General features: G+C 40.9%; 1 protein-coding gene across 1 annotated transcript in view; it reads left to right on the plus strand.

Moving 5' to 3' along the window:
* The window catches only part of PTPN14 (protein tyrosine phosphatase non-receptor type 14), a 182,225-nt gene extending 160,538 nt beyond the window's left edge, over positions 1 to 21,687 (plus strand). Inside the window, exons 14-19 of the mRNA XM_037823895.1 lie at positions 640 to 783; positions 1,906 to 2,124; positions 5,211 to 5,339; positions 7,513 to 7,747; positions 10,768 to 10,931; positions 15,387 to 21,687. Of these exons, the coding sequence (XP_037679823.1) occupies positions 640 to 783; positions 1,906 to 2,124; positions 5,211 to 5,339; positions 7,513 to 7,747; positions 10,768 to 10,931; positions 15,387 to 15,515 (1,020 nt within the window). The 3' untranslated portion in view covers positions 15,516 to 21,687. The remainder of the gene's footprint in view (positions 1 to 639; positions 784 to 1,905; positions 2,125 to 5,210; positions 5,340 to 7,512; positions 7,748 to 10,767; positions 10,932 to 15,386) is intronic.
* The last annotated feature ends 206 nt before the right edge of the window (positions 21,688 to 21,893 follow it).

Raw genomic sequence — 21,893 nt, forward strand, 5'->3', positions numbered from 1 at the left:
TGATGGCTGTTACCGGATGACACCGGGCTTTGGTGTTAGCGAGTGTACTAAACCACATCAGCTACCGTTCCGGGGTTGATAACAGAAATTAACCCAAGGGCCAGAGATTAAACAGAGGATTGACATCCTCAATCTTAGCTCCTAGAATGGAAACCTGGAAAGATTTTCCCCATAACTTACGTGCCTGGCCCTCTCAATCGGCAACACAACCAACAGTTTTACAGACTTTGCAACATTCAATCTTTGTATCAGATCCATCATGATGATTAGATTTGATCAGATTATTTATGAAATTCTGTTTCTCTTCTCTTTGTCCCGTTTTCCTTCAGCCTTAAAATTCCTAAAGGGTCTTGCTCCTACCCTGTTTGTGTGTGTGTGTCTAAGCACTGTGGCAAGGTGTATTTCAGGGAGCCTTTTCTCTCTTTATTTATTTATTGAAAATTAGAGCTCAGGCGTCCTGTAGGGCAGGGCATCGTCAGGCACAATGGGAGTAGTGGGGAGGCTGTATTTAAATTTGCCCTGCAGTGGTGATTGTCTACATTCCTTGGCCAGGGACTTACAGATTTGGGGAGATTAAAACACATTCCAGCATTCTACTGGTATTATAAACAATGAGAACATGCCTTTTCTTGCCACAAGAATCTAGAGAAGCAGAAGATGGCAGGCCTGGAGGCACAGAAGAGGCCACTGATGTTGGCAGCATTGAATGGACTCTCAGTTGCTCGGGTCCCAGGGCGGGAGGAGCATCGAACTGATGCCACCCAAGTTCCCATGGATGAGAGGGTAAGTGCTGGGCCTATTAAATGTGTGATTCATTCTCTGTGGTCTTAGGATTCCAAAGCTCACTCCTTGCCCAGACATGCCACTCTAAGATTTGCTTGATGAATTAATTCTATTTGAGATTTGGAAGATCTGGGTCTAAATGTGTTGCATTAAAGCGATCTTTTGCAGCATCTAATTTTTCTTCCAGTTGTCTCACTTTGTGAAGTTGGTGCAGTGATACTTGCATAAAAAGACCAGACTCTAACAAATTGTATGACTTTGGTCAAGTCACTTGGTTTCTTAATGAAGAAATTAAACAGTTGTCATGTGTCTCACAAATTCTATGATTTTTGTGAATGAATGCCATTTCTTAGGTGATTACTTTATCCAGGCATTTATAGAGTTCTTTTAGTATGTTGATTCCTTGTATGGATGTATAATGTGACTACTTTATATCTGTTAGGATAACACATTGTGAGAAGCATGGTAGTATTCAGAGGTGAAAACAGTTACTGCTTTAGTTATTCCTTTAGTTGTGAACACAGTTTTTCCTTTAGTTTCCAGAATTTCTGTCAGAAGGTTAAGAGACAGGTTATAAATTTAATAGAGTACTGATAACATTAGGATTTTAGATTTTCACTGGTATGCATCAAGTATTAGAATGTTTTGAAAGCTATAAGGGACTTGGGAAGAATTATTTAATCCAATTAATACCACATTATTATAATTAATAATTTGGTCAGGGAAAAATAAAGGAGTGGGGATTAATCCTGAGAACATAGAACTGTGGACCAGTATCATCTTAAAATTTAGCTCAATAAAAACAACTATGATAACAGGAGAAAGGATGTTTGGATAATTAAGAACAATAATCCCCTTATCGCTAGGACTTTAAACAGAGTAGTAACAAAAATATTGATTTTGAATTTCACCTCTTGCCTTTTCTTCCAGATGTGTTCTATCTAAGGTATGAGAAAGAAAATGGTTATAGAATGACAGAAACTGGCAATATGGTTAATAATGAGGTCATATAATCAAGTGTTAGTTGTGCCATCCCTATACATATTTAAAGAAATCAGGTTGTTTTATTGTGATTTTTGGGTAAGATAATTCAGAAAGCTGAAGACTGAACTTCTGTTGCAGTTCAGAAGCCTGAAGAAGAAGCTCGAAGAGGGAATGGTGTTCACAGAATATGAGCAAATTCCAAAGAAAAAGGCTAATGGCATTTTCAGCACAGCAGCTCTCCCAGAAAATGTGGAACGCAGCCGTATCCGAGAAGTTGTTCCCTATGAGGAGAATCGAGTGGAGCTGATCCCAACCAAAGAAAACAACACCGGTTATATCAATGCCTCCCATATCAAGGTAAAGAGAGAAGCGTGCCAGGGAGTTTTGTCATGGACTGCTAGATTAAGGTAAAAATTCAGAGGGAGGAAAGGGTATGTGTGGACCTCAACTGTGCATCTGGGCTTAACCCCAGACTCTCAGGGAATGTTTTTGGATTCCTGTGCTTTTCTTAGTCAGTTGGAAGGTCATGTCTGTCATGGCAGAAAAAAGGAAGTGGAGCAGCCTCAGGAAAAACCTCAGGGCAGGCACTTCTGATGCTTATTTATTACAGCGGATTCAAGGCTTTTGTCTCTCTGTTGGTTATGACTCTCCCGAAACTCACTGGGAAAACTGAGGATTGCCCTTTCCAGTTTGTAATTAGCAGACGGTGGAGATTTTGAAAGTCACCGTTATTGTATTACTGTCAATGAAGTTTTTATGATGTTCTGTGGCAACAGAAACTATCAGTTCTCCCTTGTAATACTACAGGTTATTTGTTTTACATCTGAAGGCCCAGTTGTGCTTGGCATTTAAAAGTGTGGACTACTTTAAACACAACCACAAAGATTTGGTCAATATCGAATCTTACAAAAAGCAAAACCAAAACTTTGCTATATCACTCAATAAATCAGTGTCACTATATTTTTGGTAACACTTAAATACTTCAAACCTTTATTTACACTTGGTATTTCATAGACTTTAAAATCAGTCAGCTAAGCTCTTCTCTTGTTAGAATTTAAAGTTATGGGTACATGTGTACACACACTTAACGTTTCCTAAATCACTTACAATCTCCAGTGCCCCTAATAATAGAGCCTATCTGTTTGGAATATCACCATTTGCTCAGAACTCTGAGGTGGGGGAATTTGTTCACATACTAACGTTAAAGCAATTTTTACAGGCAGTTTTTAATCAACACAAGGTTCACGTCAATAGTACATTGTGATCAACAGCCTTAAAAATATGTTTTGTCGTTCAGAATTCATTTCCCTTCTTCATTGAACTTTTCAACTGTAGCAGAATTATTGCTAGGTTCCTTTGAGCCTCTAAAATGTACTCATGTATCAGTTATAACCAATTTTGATGCAGAATATGAAAAATATTCTGTGGTTCGATGTAGTGTTTTTGTATAAGCACAGATAACCAAATTTTCTTTAAAGTATTAGAAAGCACTGTTAACTCTCATAGACCATATTGCTTATTTTCACTCTTTCTGAGGGCAAAAACTATGACAATAAAAAGTGAACCCAAGGAAATTCTTGAGTAAACTGGCGAGTCTCATGGGCTTAACTTGGGTTATGAAACAGTGACCAAAATAATGTACTCAAACAACGATGCAGGTCACACAGCTGCTTCTTGACAGAGTGTCTATGGAAATCTTAGATAGCGATATTATACTATCTTCTTCTTTTACCCAAATCTCCTCCACTATTTTCCATCTGCTCTCTGGAAAAAGCTGTCACTCTGCATAAACTGTGCCCAGTGGGTACTATTAACAGAGTAGCATTCCCTTCCTCAGTATTCTCCAAGGTCCACATTTCATCTGTGCATCCGGGTTAGACATGGGTGTGTTTAATAGACCCTCAGAGCTTGCAAGAACTGGTATTTTAGAATAGAGTTGTATACCTTGCCAGTATTTTCTCCCTGGATTCCAAGCAGTCATTAACAGAGAACAGAGATTTATTTGCTCCAGAGGTGGAATCACATCTGTGACATCTACCTCAGTCACTGGCTGTTGTGTTTTTAATGCAGATTTTAATACTCTCCTGTCAATACTAGGAAAATGCTAAAAGGCCCCAGGCAGCAGCATACTCTGCAAGTATTTATGGTTCCTATATGTTGGGTGCCAGAGAGGCTAATGTTTAAAATCATAATTGTACAGATTAACCAAATTCTTAGCCGGCAAACATATGAACATTATCTCCCACAGTACTTGGAAAATGGATTTGGCTTCCAGCTTTGACCTAAACATGTCTTATGTAATGAGACAATAACTGACATTGTTTTTGTTTGAATCGAGTTAGCATAGTTTCATAAAATAAATGAGGAACAAAAATGATCACTTCATTGCTCCTAGAGCCTCTAGAGATCTCTTCTGCGTGGATGTGTGAGGGGCTGACTGCAGTCTCATGGTACAGGGATGGAATAGGGCACAGGACGACTCCCTCCAAAGGCCACCCTTTTGTCCCTGATACCGTGCCCTCGGCACTTTGCACACAACATGTGCAAGATTTTCTGCAGCTGGTATTTATAACAGCAGAATTATCCTCTCAAGATCACCCTAACCTGCATGGGGTGATGGTTTTATTATCCAAAATCATCTCATGACACCATAGTTCAGAGAGTAGCTGAGGTTGGAAGCTGTGGTGCTACACCAGGTGAAGTTATTGATAAAGAATCAACATACTGTTGACTTAAGCACATCCCTAACACCTCTGCCATACATGGCCCCACAAGGCTGCAGTTTATGACACATTCCTCTCAGGTCTGCAGCAGAAAGATAGTTTTCCAAAGGGGATATTATTCCATGATATATCCAGCTTTGACTGGAATTATTTAAAGGATGCCGTGGAGCAATGTTTCTCAAACTGTGGGCTACAAGCTGTTAGTGAGGTGTGGAATTAATTTAGTGATGGCCATGACCAGTTTGGTGGGGGTTTTTTTGTTTTTGTTTTTGTTTTTCAATGAAATTTATCAGACAAGAAGAGAGAATGGAAAGTATTAGAGTGCACTGCACATAGTAACCATAACTGTTGTTTCTGTAGCAAGTAAATCTTGTTAGTAAATCTGTCGTTAGGTTATACACATGTATTTTCCCATAATGTTTATGTATTGCATATGTGTGTGTATGTTTTTAATGTGCACTGGTTTGCACATTCTTACTGTGGGTCACAGACAAAAGAAGTTCAGGTAAATATTGTAGTAGGCTTGAGTGGCGATAAATGCTTTCATGTGAGAATGTGTCCCTGGTCACCTGTGGTCTCAGGGTTTTTGATAATTGCACTAACCCATTTGGCCCCCAAAATATTATCTAAAACTTTAAAAGTGATAAGAATGGATATATGGTCAGGAGTTCCCTGTCCTGGACCTGGGGCTGGCTTGCTAATGCTTCCTTTGGTTTCCAGGTGGTGGTTGGTGGGGCAGAATGGCACTACATAGCCACGCAGGGGCCCCTGCCCCACACTTGCCACGACTTTTGGCAGATGGTGTGGGAGCAGAGCGCGAACGTCATCGCCATGGTCACTGCAGAGGAGGTAAGGGAAACCCCGGGGAGGGGTGGCCAGAAGAATCAGCTTTGTGTCAGTAACTTTCCTGCCCCACCCTCCTTCCTGTGGCCTTGTTTCTCTGCAAATTATTTTCTTTTTGATATACGCCTATTTTCTCTTCTCATTTCCATATAGATTTGGTTTTTCTCTCCAGGGATAATTTGTGATTGTGGCTTTTCTCCCCCCATTTTCCTTAGGCTTTTTATTCTTTTGCTTAGATTGTCATGAACTAAAATGAAAAAAATAAATAAATAAATAAATAACCAAACTTGAGTCCAGGCAGCTGACATTTGTATGCCAAACAAAGCAATGATCTTTCTACTGGAATCTGAGACCCTGGGTGCTGGCCTGGGTTGACTAATGTATATTCCCAACCCCAGGCATGGCCAGCTCCACATGCCATCATGCTTATCAGCTAAAAAGAGACCAGAAGCTGTTGTTCCTGAAAAGGACTCTATTCTTTGGGGAGAGGAAAAAAAATCTTTTTTTTTGTTTGCCAAGCCAAACAAACTTTTTCTTTTGTAAGTGGAGAACTCTGTGTGGTGTTAAAAAAACTGGCATTTACCACTCAACAGTTAGCTTTGAGCTTGTTGTCTTTTGGGGAAGAAGTTTTATGTTTCTTCTCTTGTCACATTCTCAGATTTTTTAAAAACCATCTTCTTTTGTTCCTTTTATTAAATTCCAGCATATGGTTTGAAGTCATTTAGGGAAGTACCCTCATGTGTTTTTACCAATATCTGTGGTATTGTAATACCCCTTTCCTCACTATTTCAATGGAATGGGGAACAGAGAGAATTGAAAAAATCATATCCTGCTCATTGACTGTCCTTAACAGCTGCTTTCAAGAAGAGCCCATTAGACCACAGTAGCAAAAAGGATTTTGGATTCTTTAAAGCCACTTCCACGTCTCTGACCCTCCCACAAAGAGAGTGAATTCTCCTTAAAATCTCAAAGTCAATTTGCCACCTCATAGAATCGTGTCACTGTGAGGGATCCATGCAAATAAATGTAGTGTACCATCTGTGCTGACCTCAGGGCCATGGTGGTAGACAGTCCAGGCAAGATCCCTGTCCCCATGGAGCTTACACCTAGAAGAGGAGACAGTAAAAAGTTAACAAATAAAATACTTTTAGGTAGGTAAAGTGCCATGGTGAAAATAGAACAACATAATGAATGGAGAGTGACTGGGGGGTGCAACATCAGAATAGGGGCCCAGCGAAGGGCCCTTTGAGGAAATGGCATTTGAGCTAAAACCTGAGTGACACGGAGGGGTCAGCATTGTGAAGACAATAAGTAGTCTAATGACCTGTGGGCAGCTAGGGGCTTACAGCCTCTTGAAATCTGTTAACTGATGGAGACACTCAGCAGAAATGTGAATTCAAGACCTTAGGTAAACCTACTTTTATAAGATTGGTAAATAAAAGAGGAGACCCGATTAAACCAGATGCATCAGCCACTTTACAAGGGGGTAAGCCAACAGGCTCCTCTGAACAGCAAATGCCCCCAGCACTTGTCACTCACACCACAGCCCCGGGAATGCTCCATTCAAATCTCCTGTGAACACCTACTCCTTGCCCCTAGTCCCCTTTTCATACACCATCCCCTCTACCCTCCCTACCCCTACTCTACATGATTTGATTTCAAAACTATGCAAAACTTAAAAAAATAGACCCCTTTTTGTAAATGGTTGAGAATGTGAATCCTGAGAAAAGAAAATTGTAAAATAAAGGGAGAAAGAAAGATGATGCAACCTGTTGCTCTCTGTTCACTTGTAGATAGGACTCAACCAGATGGGGCAGGCTGGAAAACTGTGAGATGGACACTAGATGATAGACAGTATCAGTAGTCAGTGTGGTGTCATGGAAGGAACTCTGGGCTGAATAGAAACCTGGATTCTCGTCCTGGCTCTGCCACTGGAAACTTGTGGAGTTGTTTTCATTTCAGTTGCAAACCTTTTACATTTCCCATTGATATAACTACCATTTTAAATCATCTTATCAGTCTTAGCTAAAATTTATAGGATCTGAGTAACAGACTCAGTGATAACATACTGAGTTAGTATCTTAGAAGCTATTTGCATTTTTCTTTCCTCGGATTTTAAGATTGAGGATAAAAGCATCCCTTGATGTATTTTCCAATTGTGCTTTTGTGTGTGATTTAGGAGGGTGGACGAACCAAGAGCCATCGATACTGGCCCAAACTGGGTTCTAAGCACAGCTCGGCCACCTATGGCAAGTTCAAGGTCACCACAAAGTTCCGAACGGATTCTGGTTGCTATGCAACCACAGGCTTGAAGGTCAAGCACCTTTTATCTGGACAAGAACGGACAGTGTGGCATTTGCAATACACTGACTGGCCAGATCATGGCTGCCCAGAGGATGTCCAAGGATTTTTGTGTAAGTTTTTTTTCCCCCCAGTCTGGGTTTCTTTAGCTGCATCAATGATCTATCAGTTGGCGTTGAAATGGGAAGGGAGGATGTTTTCTCTTAAGTGGCAAAAATATTATAACGTTGCTGTTCATGGCCCTTCATTACTAAACAGAACAGAGAAGAATAATGCATAGTTATTATATTTTCTGTTATGCAAATGAGCTAAAACTGTGATAAATTAATTGGTTCTACCTTGATGTGGACCACTCCTCATTAATAAATGACTTATTTTAGATTTCTCATAGAAGTTTGCATCTCATGCCCTATATTTCCCTACAGCAGGAAATCTCAGTCAGTGCTTTCTCATATCTATGATTAAGTGACTAAGAATTATTTAAATCAACTTGGAGTCTTTGAAGCTGAAATGGACTCAGAAGACTAGTACATTAATTTATACATATATGGTTATTTTAGAAACTCATTTCCCCAGATCATATGAAGTACTTTAATTTGAAAGATCAAATATTTTTGTGTGTGCCCACTGCTTGTCGGGCTCTGAGGATGCAGAGATGAAACCGGGTTCACACTCAGTCTAATGAGAAAGACGGACCAGTAATGACAGGCCAGGGGAGATCCCATTCTGTCATCCTGCTTTTCAATGGTGGCTGGCTGCAGCTATCATCCCCCTTACTTCCCACAAGCTCACCTAAACTGCTACAGTTGTGGAGAAGCCACATTCCTTGCTTACCTAAGGAGGCCTGGGGTTTTCTGCAGATTTATACCTGCTGTTTTGTTCACTCTCTAGCTAGCAGAGTCCTGATGACCTCTACCGAGGCCCATCTTTTGGATGGAGGTGAAAGATAATATCAGAAACTTGAATTTATCTTGATATTCATTAGAAAGGAGGTGTAGGGGTTGAGGAGGGAGTGAAAGGAGGGAAATGGGAAGAGAAGAAAGTTTGCACGTATCTAAAAGTACTGTTTTACAAGTTCCAACAGAAAGATTCTGATATGTATTTAGATGTTTTTCATTGCCCATTAAGGTGATGATATTTGAGGGGCTGGGTGAAGGAAGTAGAGAGTAGTAATTATTGGAATCAGAAAATTTAGGGCAAGATCTAGAGGTTTAATGCTTTGCCTGAGGTCAAAAGCCAGTTAAGTGTAGCTCAAAATATTAATAAGGAAGGCAGTGACCTTCATAGAACTTTATTTTCTTCTAATGGGGCTTTTTTTCCTTTCTTTTTTGTTTTTTCCTTTCTGGTAATCTTTCGCTAATCAACTTATTAAAATTTTCTCCAAGAGGCAGAAAATGGGAATGATAAAAGTAGAGTAGTTTAATGATTGGTTAATAGCTCTGATAAAAGATTTTTAAGCTTATTAAGGTGGTCAGAAATATAGTCAAATTTTCTTAATCTGAACTAATGTAAGAAAGGCCAATTTAAATTGCTGAAAAAATACAGAGAATATTTTTAAAGAATGTAAAAATTTTAACTTAAGTTTCTAAGAAACTCAGAACAAGTGCTGTGTAGGGCTGTAGAAATGTTAGCTCCATTTCTTCTAGGGTATAAGATTTTTAAAAGGTTTCTGTCCCTTTTCCAATTGGATTATCTGGATGCAGATCCCCAAAGCCAAATAGTCTTCTGCCCTCCAGAAGTCTTCAGTGAGCTACAATTTAAGGAAGTCTTTAGTTAATTAATATGAGTGATAGACAAAGCACCATTTGAATCCAATTTCAGAGTTTTATGAAAGCTCACTTGAAAATGGCATCTACTGTGTTGTTCCACATCCCTTTCATTTTTCTTAAGTTTACCATTGTACTAGCATTGCCTTTTGTCAGACAGAGAATACTTAGTCCCCTAGGATGTTCCCCCCTTGCAGAAAAATTGTGACGGGAATTCCATGCATAGAAGTGTTTAGTTCATGTTGGTATCCAAAAGAAACTACTCTCTTTATTCACTTCAGGTCATTTGTCTTCCCTCTCTGTTTTGTTTTATCTCATTTATTAGTAGTATTTACTTATTTTAGTAAACTACCTCAGGTTATTTTGTAATTAGATAAGATTATAAAGGAAATAGGTGTTCTCATTGATTGTATGTAAACAGATACTTTTAAATTACTAGAATGGTTCCAAAGCACTTTTTTCTCTTCCACAATCTGAGCCCTGTAGTCTTGTTTACATTGCTGCACTAGGATGAGATTTGCAAAGTTTCAAGAACCTTCAAACCTTTCTCCCCTGAGCTACTATGACATCTAAATTAATAATTGACTTTTTCCAGTTTTTGGACGGTGTGGATTACATTTATATACTTCTTTCTCTTTTCTCATGATCATGATGCATGCGTCATTAAGGCTTGTAGCGCTGAAGCCAGTTTTTTTCTTTTGTAGCCAATTGGAGTAATGGGCAGGCCCCCTCCCCCGCAGCCCTACTGAGCCAGGCAGATGTTCGCAGGCACAGGGAGGGGGCACGAGCCCCTCCACGCTGTACACGCTTTGCCTCGAGCTGGGGGGCTCATCTTGAACAACTCCATGTAAAGCCCTGCCATAACCACATGGAATCCATGCTGAAAAGGCCTCCCAAAGCCTATTTTAAAATCTAAAAACAAAGTCAAGCCTCAGTTGATATTCATTCATTCAGTGAGGGAAAGGAAGAAGGGGCAGATGGATGCTTTCTTCCCACCAGAAATTGGCTCTGACAGGCGGGCATTTCAAGGGGACTTAGCTGTTGTTCTGATCCCAGTCTGTTAATAGTAGGAATTGCTGTAAGTAATGTCTAGAATCATCTGCTTGGGGGACTTTGGGATTTGCAGAGGGGAAAGCAGAATTTAATTTTTAAAAAAGAACTATTTAATTTAAAGAACAAATTCTCCCATGGACTAATTGACTCCCAGCTGGTCCTTTCTGGATCCAGGACTGTACGATGGGTACCAGCCAAATAATTAGTGTCTTATAAGAACTGTAAATTATTGTCACTTAAGAAAAAAAAAAAAGATGCTTTTTATGCAAAGCCAGGTAGGACTTTGGTGACAAGATTTGCATTTTGCCTTGCAGCGTACTTGGAGGAGATCCAGTCCGTGCGGCGCCATACCAACAGCATGTTGGAAGGCACCAAGAACCAGCACCCTCCCATCATCGTCCACTGCAGTGCTGGGGTGGGAAGGACCGGCGTGGTCATTCTTTCTGAACTGATGATCTACTGTCTGGAGCATAATGAAGTAAGTCATGGTAGGGTTCTCTCTGAATATTCTACCTTGAGGACCAATCTCTTCCACCACCCAACTTTGGTCTGTGCCCTTTTGTTTCCAGTGGTTAATTTACATTCCTGACAAGAGTCTTCCAGGCCCAGGGTTCCTAATGACTCTGACATTTACAGTCTTTCTCATCTTTTCGCCTCTCACCACTCTATGTAGATTCCCAGGTACTATAAAAGATGAAAGTTGGACATAGGAAATATTTGGAAAACGTGACCTTAGTTGGCATCTACACTCAGAATTCTACAGTGTTTTGCAGACAGTCTGGTTTTATTGTGGGTAATTTTCCATATTGTGTGATTTGATGGCACACAGTTTAGATGGTGTCTTGCATCTCTAGGATGTGTTTTGGCCTAAATCCTATGTAAAAATGTATATGCTTTGAAAATGTTTTGTTGTTATTGTTCTCCAGAGTGAAGATTTTATTTAAAAGGGGTTATTTGTGCTATTGTAGACCTGGCAGTTGTGTGGTGTAGCAGACCAGGGTGGACAATCTGAGTACCCAACATTACTTGTCTCTGCGACAGCTGGAGAAGCCCTGGCTCTTTCCTCTTGGGAGTGGGCTGCTGCGCTGGTATTCTTTTACTGCAGTAGAATCAGGGAGCTACACTAAGAGCTTTTGGTTCAGCGTGGATGAGACAAACAGCAATCAAAGGCTGAAGAACAGTTCCTCTACCTTCTCTTGACATGGAGCTTTGCAGTTTTTCAAGGTTTACTTTTTTCTCTCTGAGTTGGTCCTCTTAGCAGCTGTGTAGGGCATACAGGCACATGGACACTCCTCCTGCCTCACAGATAAGGAAACTGTGGCCCAGAAACAATGGCGTGACTTCTCTATGTCGAACGGCTCTTAAGCAGTGGTGTAATGGCACAAGGTAAGGGAGGTAAGGTCGTCTGCTCCTGGTCCAGAGTAATTTCTAGGCTTCACTCTACCTCCAAATACCCAGGGACGTTTGGTTCTGGTTCAGTTTTCAAATTGTACAGCTTGGAAAATAGAAGGAAACTTTTGTAGTGGTTTGGTAGTTTTTAATTAAGGAATATCATAATGGATGGTCTATGGAGGAATTTATATTATAATGTATGTATTTACCTAATAGCATCAATAGTTTGAAAATCAGATTAATTATTGCCCAGACAAGCCTGTCATATTGAAACTTCCCCCCAAAAAACAATAAATGCTACTTTTAAAACACATCCAAAGGATTTTAAACTTCTTGCCTATAAAAAATTAATTTTGGAAGCTTTTTCAGTTTGTACTTAAGAAATATGGTTGCCACCGAAAGTACAGAGGTTATACCAACTGTAGCCCAATGTTAAAAAAAAATCTTGTCAATGAGCAAAATGCCCATCATGGAAGAAGTTGAGACTACATCGAAATTGCAGCTTCCACCAGTTTTTGCCATTTTGTCTCACACAGGATTTGTCGATTGTTTGCTTTCCTCTACCCCGTCACCGCTAGAAAACGTCTAATACAATGAATAACTTGCCACCGAGTCCCAAATGCACCCAGTGCTGGGTGATGGGTAAGAAGAAGGCAGTCAGTGTGCCCAGGCATCAGTGTCTGAGCTCACATTGTCACCCCCCCTCCACAGGGAACAGGGAGGAAGAAGGGCCTCATCGGCACCTCCCCACGTAGGTGTCGTTTCTTCCCCTAGTATCACTCTCGTCTTCAAGTTCCTCTTCTTTTCTCCAATCCCCGTACCCTTTTCTTCTGCTGCCCCTTCCCCCTTTTTAACTTGAGAAGCTCTTCAGTCCACCTTGTCTGACTTGAAAGATTGTTCTGTTCTGAGCTCTCTGGAAGCCCTTTAGAGGCTGAGCCTCCAAGCTGCAAAGGCACAAGAGCCCAGTGACTGCCAGACGTTACTGGCCCAGTAGAACACAAACAACATACGTCAGAGCCAGCACTGGGCTGAGTGAGGGATTCGGCCAGTAGGGCCTCCCTCGGACTTAGTGTGGGATCAGTGTGATTGAGTTCTCTGTGGTGTGTCCCAACATAGCAGATTTCCTCAATGCCTAGTTGCATGCCAGAACATTCTTTGCTGGAACCTGGTCAGTCCAAAAAGAACTTCTGTTCCCATTGATATTCAAAGATAGCAAGATGACTCATATATTTCACTTCCCTTCCCCTAGCACAATATAGTCAGCCTTATCTTCCCATAATTGCTATCAGTAGATGTTGAGGGGAAAAAAAAAAAAAAACTTCTTTGTTCTGATGCTGTTTCAGGCCTGGTTAGTAAGATTCAAGCTCCTATTTCAGGAGACGAGTGGAACAAAGATTTTGACAAATAAGTAGGAAATAGTGTGCCCTATTCTTCTCCTGTGCAACCTTCCTGCTTTGTTTCCAAGGCTTCTGGATTTAGCATACTTTATATTTTAGTCTGCAATTCATAGGATTTTTATTTTGTCCATGAAATTGCTTTTCTTTTTCCTGATTTTTCCTTTTTAGTCTCATTCTTAACATAGAAAAATTGAACACAAACAGTGAAACAAAGATTCTTGAGATCAGGTGGCTATTAGGATGGAAAGGGACAGCTCTCCCAGGCTGCTCTGATAAGCCTCCTCTTGTCCATTGCTTTTGCTTCCCTAGTGTTAGCAGTAACACTTTAGTGCCCATACCTTTTTCCAGAAAGCACTAGGTTTATGGTTTGCAGTGCTCTCTGTTGGCCCCATGGATTTAGCTCTCTGTCCCAAATTAGCTAATTATAAAAGGTCAGGTTCTCACTAGCCAGAAAGCTGATATCTTGATCTTGCTGCTTTTCTGAATAAATTATCCCTCCTTTATAGAATGGGGAGGAGAAAATACCTTCTAAATAAGGTTGAGCAAACATCAACTGCCTCCTGATTCTTTCGGTTTGGGACAGTTGGTGTCAGAGCCTGTGAGGGTGAATCTTCAAGACAGCTGGGACCCTTTTACTGAAGAATAGGAGAATCTTTGACTTGTCCTTAGTGCCCTATATCAGATCATACACCGTCTTTGGGGCTGAGTCTTATTAAACTGTAGCAATGGGGATGATGGTGGTGGTGGTGAATACAATGACAACAACGAAAATAATACAATAACAAAAGCTAACCTGTATTTAGTGCTAACCAGGCACTGTTCTAATCGGCTTACATGTATTAACTCAGGTAGCCTTCACAATTACCCAAGAAGTTAGGCCTGTTAATACCCTTGGTTTTACAGAAGAGAAACTGAGATACAGGTCGATGAAGTAATGTGGCAGAGCTGGGGCTGAGCTGACGAAGCCCAACCCAGAGCCCTCTCCTCCTAACTCCAGGGTGGCTCTGCCTTTCTGTTCACAGTCATTTTCTTTAGCCTTGTATCTTCAGTGCCCAGCCCAGAGTAATATTCTTCAAGCATCATACTAAGTTCATTGTTGGGTGGCTCTAGGTTGTACATCATGAGACTGGTAGCTTCAGGGTGTAACTTAGGTACCTGCTACCATCAGAATCTCATGGTGTAGGCTTCATGTTTTGAGGATTCAAATGCCTTTTTATTTCTCTTCTTATTACTCAGGAATTTGACATTGTCCCTTTTAGATCTGTCTGTATTATTGCTTAGTTGGCTTGGGGAAAGAGCAACTAATAAGAATGGCCTGTGTTGTCTCATAGTTACACAAAGTTGGGAGATAGCTGAAAATATTTTTTTAAGGTTTGAAGGCCCCCAAGTAAGAAAAGATGTACAGCTGAGTTTCTATTATTTTATTTTTGACACTGGCCTGGATCATGAGCTCCCAGAGTGTAGGGAGCGCGCCAAGGCCATGATGGCATTGCGGCTCAGTGGTATTTCTGCTGCACATGCCCCCACTGGTGCAGGATGAAAATGATGCAGAGTGAGGGGACACCAGAGAAGCCTCTGGTCTTGCTCAGACAGCAGTAACCCACCAGAGCAATCCTTTCTATTGAAGAGCATTTTATGGTCTCAAAGAATTTACATGTGCAATCTTATTTAATACTCAACATGTTTTCAGTTAGATGCCTTTACTCTTTAGAGAATGTAATTAACATGGGCAAGGCCTCCCTGCTGTTAGAGGAAAGCATTGTTACACTTATTTTATAGATGAAGAAACTAAAACCCAGAGAATATAAACTGAAGTGCCCAAAATCCCACCCTGGGTCATGGTAGAGTTGACAGTATCAGTCGAGTTAACTCCGGGCCTCTGTGTTTTATCTAACAGACTAGGCTGTATTTTAAAATATCACACCAGAGAGAGATACATGACAACCAGGTTCTCCAATTGTTGGAAATAGACTCTTTGATTGGTAAAACATAGAGGGGCAGGGTTCTTTGCTTTATCTTGTATCTTCAGTGCCCAGCACAGAATACATGGGCAGTGAGTGAACACTTCCTGGATGAAGGAAAAATGAGTGACCCTGGGAAAGGTTCCCATCTCAGGATCTTGTGCTTTTTGTCTTTTCTTGCAGAAGGTGGAAGTGCCCATGATGCTGAGGTTCCTCAGGGAGCAAAGGATGTTCATGATCCAGACCATTGCTCAATACAAGTTTGTCTACCAGGTCCTCATCCAGTTCCTCCAGAACTCCAGACTCATTTAATCTCTCCAGATCCAGCTACTGGGACAAGGACCTAGTTCCATCCTGCAGATGCAGAGGCACCTCCAGACAACAGCTGCTCCCCCAGCAGGGTGAGGATGGCTGGCAGCAGGCAGGTCAAGGATTCTCTGAAGAAAGGAGCCAAGATTATTCATAGACAAACATCATGTATTATTTTATATGAGATAATTTATTTTTTTCCCTTTGGAATAACTTTTGTGACTTGTAATACAGTTTTCACAACACAGTGCTTTTCATTTGAACCACATTTTGACTGATCTGCATTGTAATACATGAGTAGAGAAGGTTGCCTAGTGGATCATTTTGGGGACAGAGGCATAAGGGAACCCATCTCTAGTGAAGCTACAGCCAGACCATTGGTAACCAACCCTGAAATTCATCAGCCTAATTGTTCATGTCCAAATCAAAGATGGCAAGAAAATGAATTCATCCCAAAATGAAAAGGGCCACAACCCTTTCCTGAAGAGAAAGACTCTATTCTCTAATATTTTTTTTGGCTTGTGAGCCTTGATGGACAGTAGGTTTCCTTTCTTCTTCCTTTCTGTCCTCACCTTCATTAGTTTCTGTGTGCACCCAGCTTGAGTTAAAGACAAGGACAGCCAGAGGAAATGCTCCCTTTGTGGGTACAGGAATTACATCTTCCAGGCTGAACAAGGAACTCTGTGCTGTATCTTTCTCAACCACCCCAGGTTCTGGGCTCTGGAGCCTGTGTTTCCCTGCTGGGGCTTGTACCCTGGGTATTTGCCACTTCCCCCTCTTTGCTTGGTGGGTCCCAGTCTGAAGGTTGAGGCCCTGGTCCAGGCCATGTGTTCAGTTAGGTCTCTTGCCTGCCTAAGAGGGGATCATGGGAAGAGAGACAGGCAGGGCTTGATAATTGTTCTTATTTAAAGATGATGTTTGTGCTGGACGGGTACCTGAGGGTCAAGGTGCTGGGTGCATTCTGTCTTCCCATTGGTCATGAGTCATAGAAAGGTTATGGAGGGAACAGGTGGGGAAGCTGACTTAGCACACCAAAGCATGCTCCCCACTGCGCTGGTGATCACCTCTAGGCTTTGGCCTGCATGAGCAGAATTAATCCCATTCAGGACCCTGTAGTCCAAATCTTGGCCCACTTTAAAAAAGATGTTGACATTTCCCTCTCACAAAGTCCTTTGCTGCCTTCCTCGTCTCCATATAACGCAGATCACTTCTGAGCTTGTCTCTTCCTTATGACTTCATTGGTCACTGTCCTTCTGAACTCCTTAGGTTAGTACGCAACAGATCTTGTTCCACACATTTTCCCTCTTGCTGAATTTTTGGGAATTTTCCTCTCTACTGTCTAGTTTTTCTTGAACACAACTTTTTTTTTTTTTTTAATACAGTTTTATTGAAATATATTTACATACCATACAGTCATCCATGGTGTACTGAACACAACTTTTTAATTGTGGTCTTGCTCTTAGAATTTACCACTGCAGGTTTATCAACCAGAAAGAGCATGCCTTTATGACTTCCTGTTGCCGCATTCTGGTACTCGAGTATGAAATCAGGTTTCTTATGAACCACTGTGGAATGCAAATCAACCCAGTCTCTCAACTGGCCAGGGGTTGTGGTGGTGGTACTCTGTGTTTAGAGTTAGAGTCCTTGGGGATGGAAGGTTTCTTCTCTTCTTACTCCAGGTCTGAAGAGTTAGTCAAGCAGGCTAACTTCAGCTGGGCTTTGTAAATTCCAGAATTTTGGTGTACATTCTGAAGAAAAACACGTATTAAATGTATTTTCAATGGAACAGAACTTTTAACCTTCACTATCTGAAGCTCAGAACTTGAGTCACCAACAGGCAAAGAGGTGTGTGTCTACTTTCCTTAGAGATTTTTCATCCTTGGGGAACTCTGCTTTTAGGGGTGTTTTAACAATTGGTCTGCAGTTACTGGTTTATTGCATGATGAACAAAATCAGTATCTTTTGTCTCTGAAGTCCCAAGGATAGCACTGTTAAAATGTCTCACCCCGGCAGCATGTAGATCTGGTATCTCTTTGAGCCCTTCACTTAGGGCTTCATTTAAACCAGTTCACTGTTCTCACATTATACTATACATACTTTCATGAATGCACAAAAGGCAGGGAAGAAGTAGGTTTAATATTCATTTTCCTAGCTAAACCAAAGGAAAACATTTAAAAGCTATTCCACATATTTCACTTTTAAAACAAATGCTTTTGGTTCTTTAGCACATTTTGCATTCCTTTTCCCATCTCCTGCAAATGCCAACATATCTCCTGTTAAATTAGCAGCAGCCATTTGAAGTCCTTTCAGTGGCATCTGCATAATAATTGCCCAGAGATGCTTTATATCTGGGAAGCAAGCCAAGGAATAAACCTTGAAGCAAAGTGTATTAAATTAGTTATCCAGTTAGAGCTTTTGGAATGATTTCCTGATGATGTATCAAGTCTGAAGCTGGAGCTGTCGGATTCTATTGCTGCAGTTTGGATTTGAAGGGAGAAAATTAAAAATGGAGGGGGTAAAAAAAAGAGTATCTCACAAAACCATCAAACACTTTCAGGCCTCTGATTTTGGAGTCTTCTAGTTGAAATATTGTGTTTCTTTCATCTGCACTCACTTGGATACACTGACCTAAAGTGTTCATCCTTGTTTACTGGAGTCCCTGCATCAAGGGCCCGAGTTTGATGTCTTCATCCTTAGGTTGAGGAAGTGATGAGACCTGCCAACAAAGCTGAGCAATGCCCTGCTGGGCTTTATTTGGTTTCATTTGGTTTCTACTGGGACACCACCTTCTAGTAAGAGTCTCTGGGAGCATTTACAGATAGCATTTATATTTAAACACACCTCTTTCCCTAGAGAAGAAAAAAGGGAGGTGTTAGCTGCATTAGAGAGGAATGTCAAACATTGATTTCTTTCTGAGAATTAACAGGAATGAGCTTCTCTGTGCAGTTGGAGGTGAATAAGATCAGGGAAGGTGAAGATATTTCCATGGGGAATGTTTGAGTAATAAGCTTTTGAGAAGCTTCGATTCAGAGAATTTTACTTGTGCTTCCTCTGTGGTCCTGGGTGGAGAAGAAGAGCCAATTTTTAGACTCTCCTGAAGCTGTCATTGCTTGCTGATGGTCACCTGGTTATCTCTGGTCCCCTCGTCCATCACCCTGGTTAGAGGACTCTGGGTGGCTACTACTAGGGGTTGGGGGGGGGTCCTGTGAAACTCAGCCACCTTTGCATTTCTGTTATAAACTCGGGTAGGTAAGTATTTTCATCCAGGGGACCACCTTTATCTTTTACAGCTTAATACAGCTATATCTCCTTTCCTGAGACCAGGTCTTCATCCCAAACTAAAAGGATCTGGCATAAACTGATTTCTTAGACTGGGTAATTTATTGGTCATTGGTGTAGTAAAGGGAAGGATGTGAATCAGTGCCTACAGTTCAGCACTTCAGCCAGTCCTCCCATTTAAAAAATAAATTCAAGGACATTTAGAAAACAGGAGAGCTAGAGCTGGTATCTGTGTAGAAAGTCACGGTTCCTTCTGCCACATTTTGGACCACCAGGATCATTCTTTCCAAAAGTGTCATAAGCTTTCCCCACAAATGGAGAGAGGAGAGAGGGACTTTAGATCAGCCCTGGAGATGCTGTCGAAAAGTTCACTGATTCTTGGTTTTCCCTATCTCCTTTCTGTACTGTCAGAGTGGTGCAAACTATGAAGCAGAATCCCTGGGCAACACTGTGTTGCTTGCATTGGGTTCTGTTTTCACTCTTACTTAATTTTTTTAACTGGGCCCTCACTGTTGAGACAGAGCTTGATGAATGTCATAGATTCTGGTTTGGGGGATATCAGATTTCCCTGGTTTGGCTGCTCAAGATCAAGAGCACCATCTCCCCTTGCTTGCTGCTGACAGTCCATCCCTCGCCTGCAACCTTGCACATCCACACGGCTCCCAGGGTTAGCAATCCCAGCTCTTGGGTATCCTGACTCCTGAGGTCCCAGGGGTGCTGCAGAGCACATTACCCGTTACGGCAAGTCGTGTCTGTCATGGGGGCAGAAGTGACACAGTGATTGAGTCGTCCCTTGTCTCACTGGGGACATGGGCAGGACTGTTTTGTCGTGGCACCACTTCATTCAAAGAGCATTTTAGGACTAGGATGACCCTGCATTTTTTCATCTGCTTTGTGGGTCAACTCTCAACAATATGCTTTTTCTTTGTTACCTACCCCCTTTTTTGTTACCTACCCCCTTTTTAGCTACAAAATAGTTACATCTATTTTTAGAGAATCAGTGTCTTAAACTTCTCCAAAATATGAGATTAGAAAATCTTATTTTAATGGAAAAGCTTATAAAGTTTCAAGTAATAAGATCTGGAAAATGAAAATTACCAGAATGAAAATAATGAGATCACTGCCAGCAACAGGGAAACCGGCCTTGCCCACCGTTTTGTTCCCTTGATGCTAGATACTATCACTCAGTATTGGAAGAAATGAAAGAAAAGATGTATTATCCCTACTCTTTAAAACAGTTACTGCAGCACTATTGAATATGATAGACGAGACCATCCAGAATCACAGTGGTCACATTTGGTGTGGTGACTGAAGTAGTCAGACTAATGTGTTTCTGGCTTCTTCCTGCTAAACTGGCCAATCTGGGCTCCCCAGGAACGTTTACAAGTTGTCTTGTAGTCATTTCTCAGTTCCCTATGGAGCGGTAGGATAAACTGTTTATCCAGGCTGTAGGTTATTCTCTTCTTTCTTCCTCTCCCTCCTTGCTTCAGGGAAATGCAGATGCCATCTCACCTGACAGAAGGTTTCAAAAACCTTTTTTTCAGAGAAAGCTGAAAAGATCACACTGGGATCTTTTTTTTGCCTTGGGTGTAAACTTTTGCTAAAATCTCAGGAAACCTGCTTTGAGTTTAGCCAGGGTGGCTCTCAAATCAGCACTGCCCAGCAGTCTCAGGGGCCTCCCAATTGCAGTATTAGCTAATCAATACCTTCAGCATAGAACTATAAGCTTCTAGTTCAGGGCCATGTTTTTCAACCTGAACATTGTAAAAGTTGATTGCAATTTCCTTTGACTGATTTTCTTGCCACTGTTTGGAATCTTAAAACCCATTATGACCTTATCCTTCCAGAACTAAGTTTTCTTTTCATCAGAGATGATTTCCTATATATGTCCTTTGTTCCTTCAATAGTCAACTAACCTGCTTGAGGATACTTAAATCGGCAGGGGAAAAGGGAGGTTTACATATGCAGATGACTATTAAATGTATAACCTCCATAACTTGTGTAATATCAGATAACAGGCTAAATCTAGTTTGTTTCAGTGGACTATCATGTTCTACTTAATTCAGTATTTTGATATTTTCCTTGGTCTGTTTTCTATACAATGTGAATTGTCATATAATTCAAAACAATTGACATTTAATAGGTTTTTTATTTTGTAACAATGTACAGACAGGTCCCCAACTTAGAAACCAGTTCTTAAGGTTCTTTGGTCAAGCCACAAAAACCTAACAATTTACAACACAGCCGGAAAGGTTTGGCTGAAACACAGGGCTGCCTCAGCCAGCTCTGGCTGGCTTTTGTGGGCTGACGTGGGAATTTAAGTTGCACCTATTACACTGTTGCCGTTAAGAAATGCATTCCAGGTTGGGGCTTAGGATCCCGAGAACATGCTCTCCCTATGGCAGCCACTTGCTACCTTGCAAGATCAACGCTCTGTCTCCACCACCAAACTACAGTTGAAAGGGGGAGAGGGGCAGAAAAAGTTTATAGGACATTCCCTAGGTTAGGGTGTGATTTTACCAATATCCATGGCAACTTTACTTTGGTCTAAACTCCCTGTCAATTTAATAATATTAAAAGCCTTAAATAAAACTATGCATGCTATTCTATGCTATTTTATATCAGTAAATAAGCTTATGCTTGCCAGTTTTATATACAATTATTGGCTATATAAAACTGACTTTTGACAGTATTTTTTGCACTGTTTCTTACCTGTTTTTATAAAGTCTTATTTAGATATTGGTCTTAGTTGTATATTGTTTATGTTCTCACTGCCCTTGTTATTGCTGTAAAATGTTTCATATGTGCCTTTACAAATGTGAGATCTTTATTCTAACCTTTTTTGTAAAAGATATCTATTGATTTCCATATGCAATAAACCATTTTTTTTTTGCAGAGAAAACCACTGAATCTTAATTCTTTTCTGTACTATGGATGGTGCATTAGTTGAAATTCCCCATAGGCAAAATGGCCTGGGAAACTCTGCTTTCTCGTTTTCTTAAAGCCCATTTCTACCTCCTTTTTATTCCTGCATAACTTGACCACATTGAAGATTTAGCTTGAAATTCCCAAAGTTGTCATTGTTAGAAGAAACCTGAAGGA

Source organism: Choloepus didactylus, chromosome 2 (genome assembly GCF_015220235.1).
Source record: "Choloepus didactylus isolate mChoDid1 chromosome 2, mChoDid1.pri, whole genome shotgun sequence".
Lineage (NCBI taxonomy): Eukaryota > Metazoa > Chordata > Mammalia > Pilosa > Megalonychidae > Choloepus > Choloepus didactylus.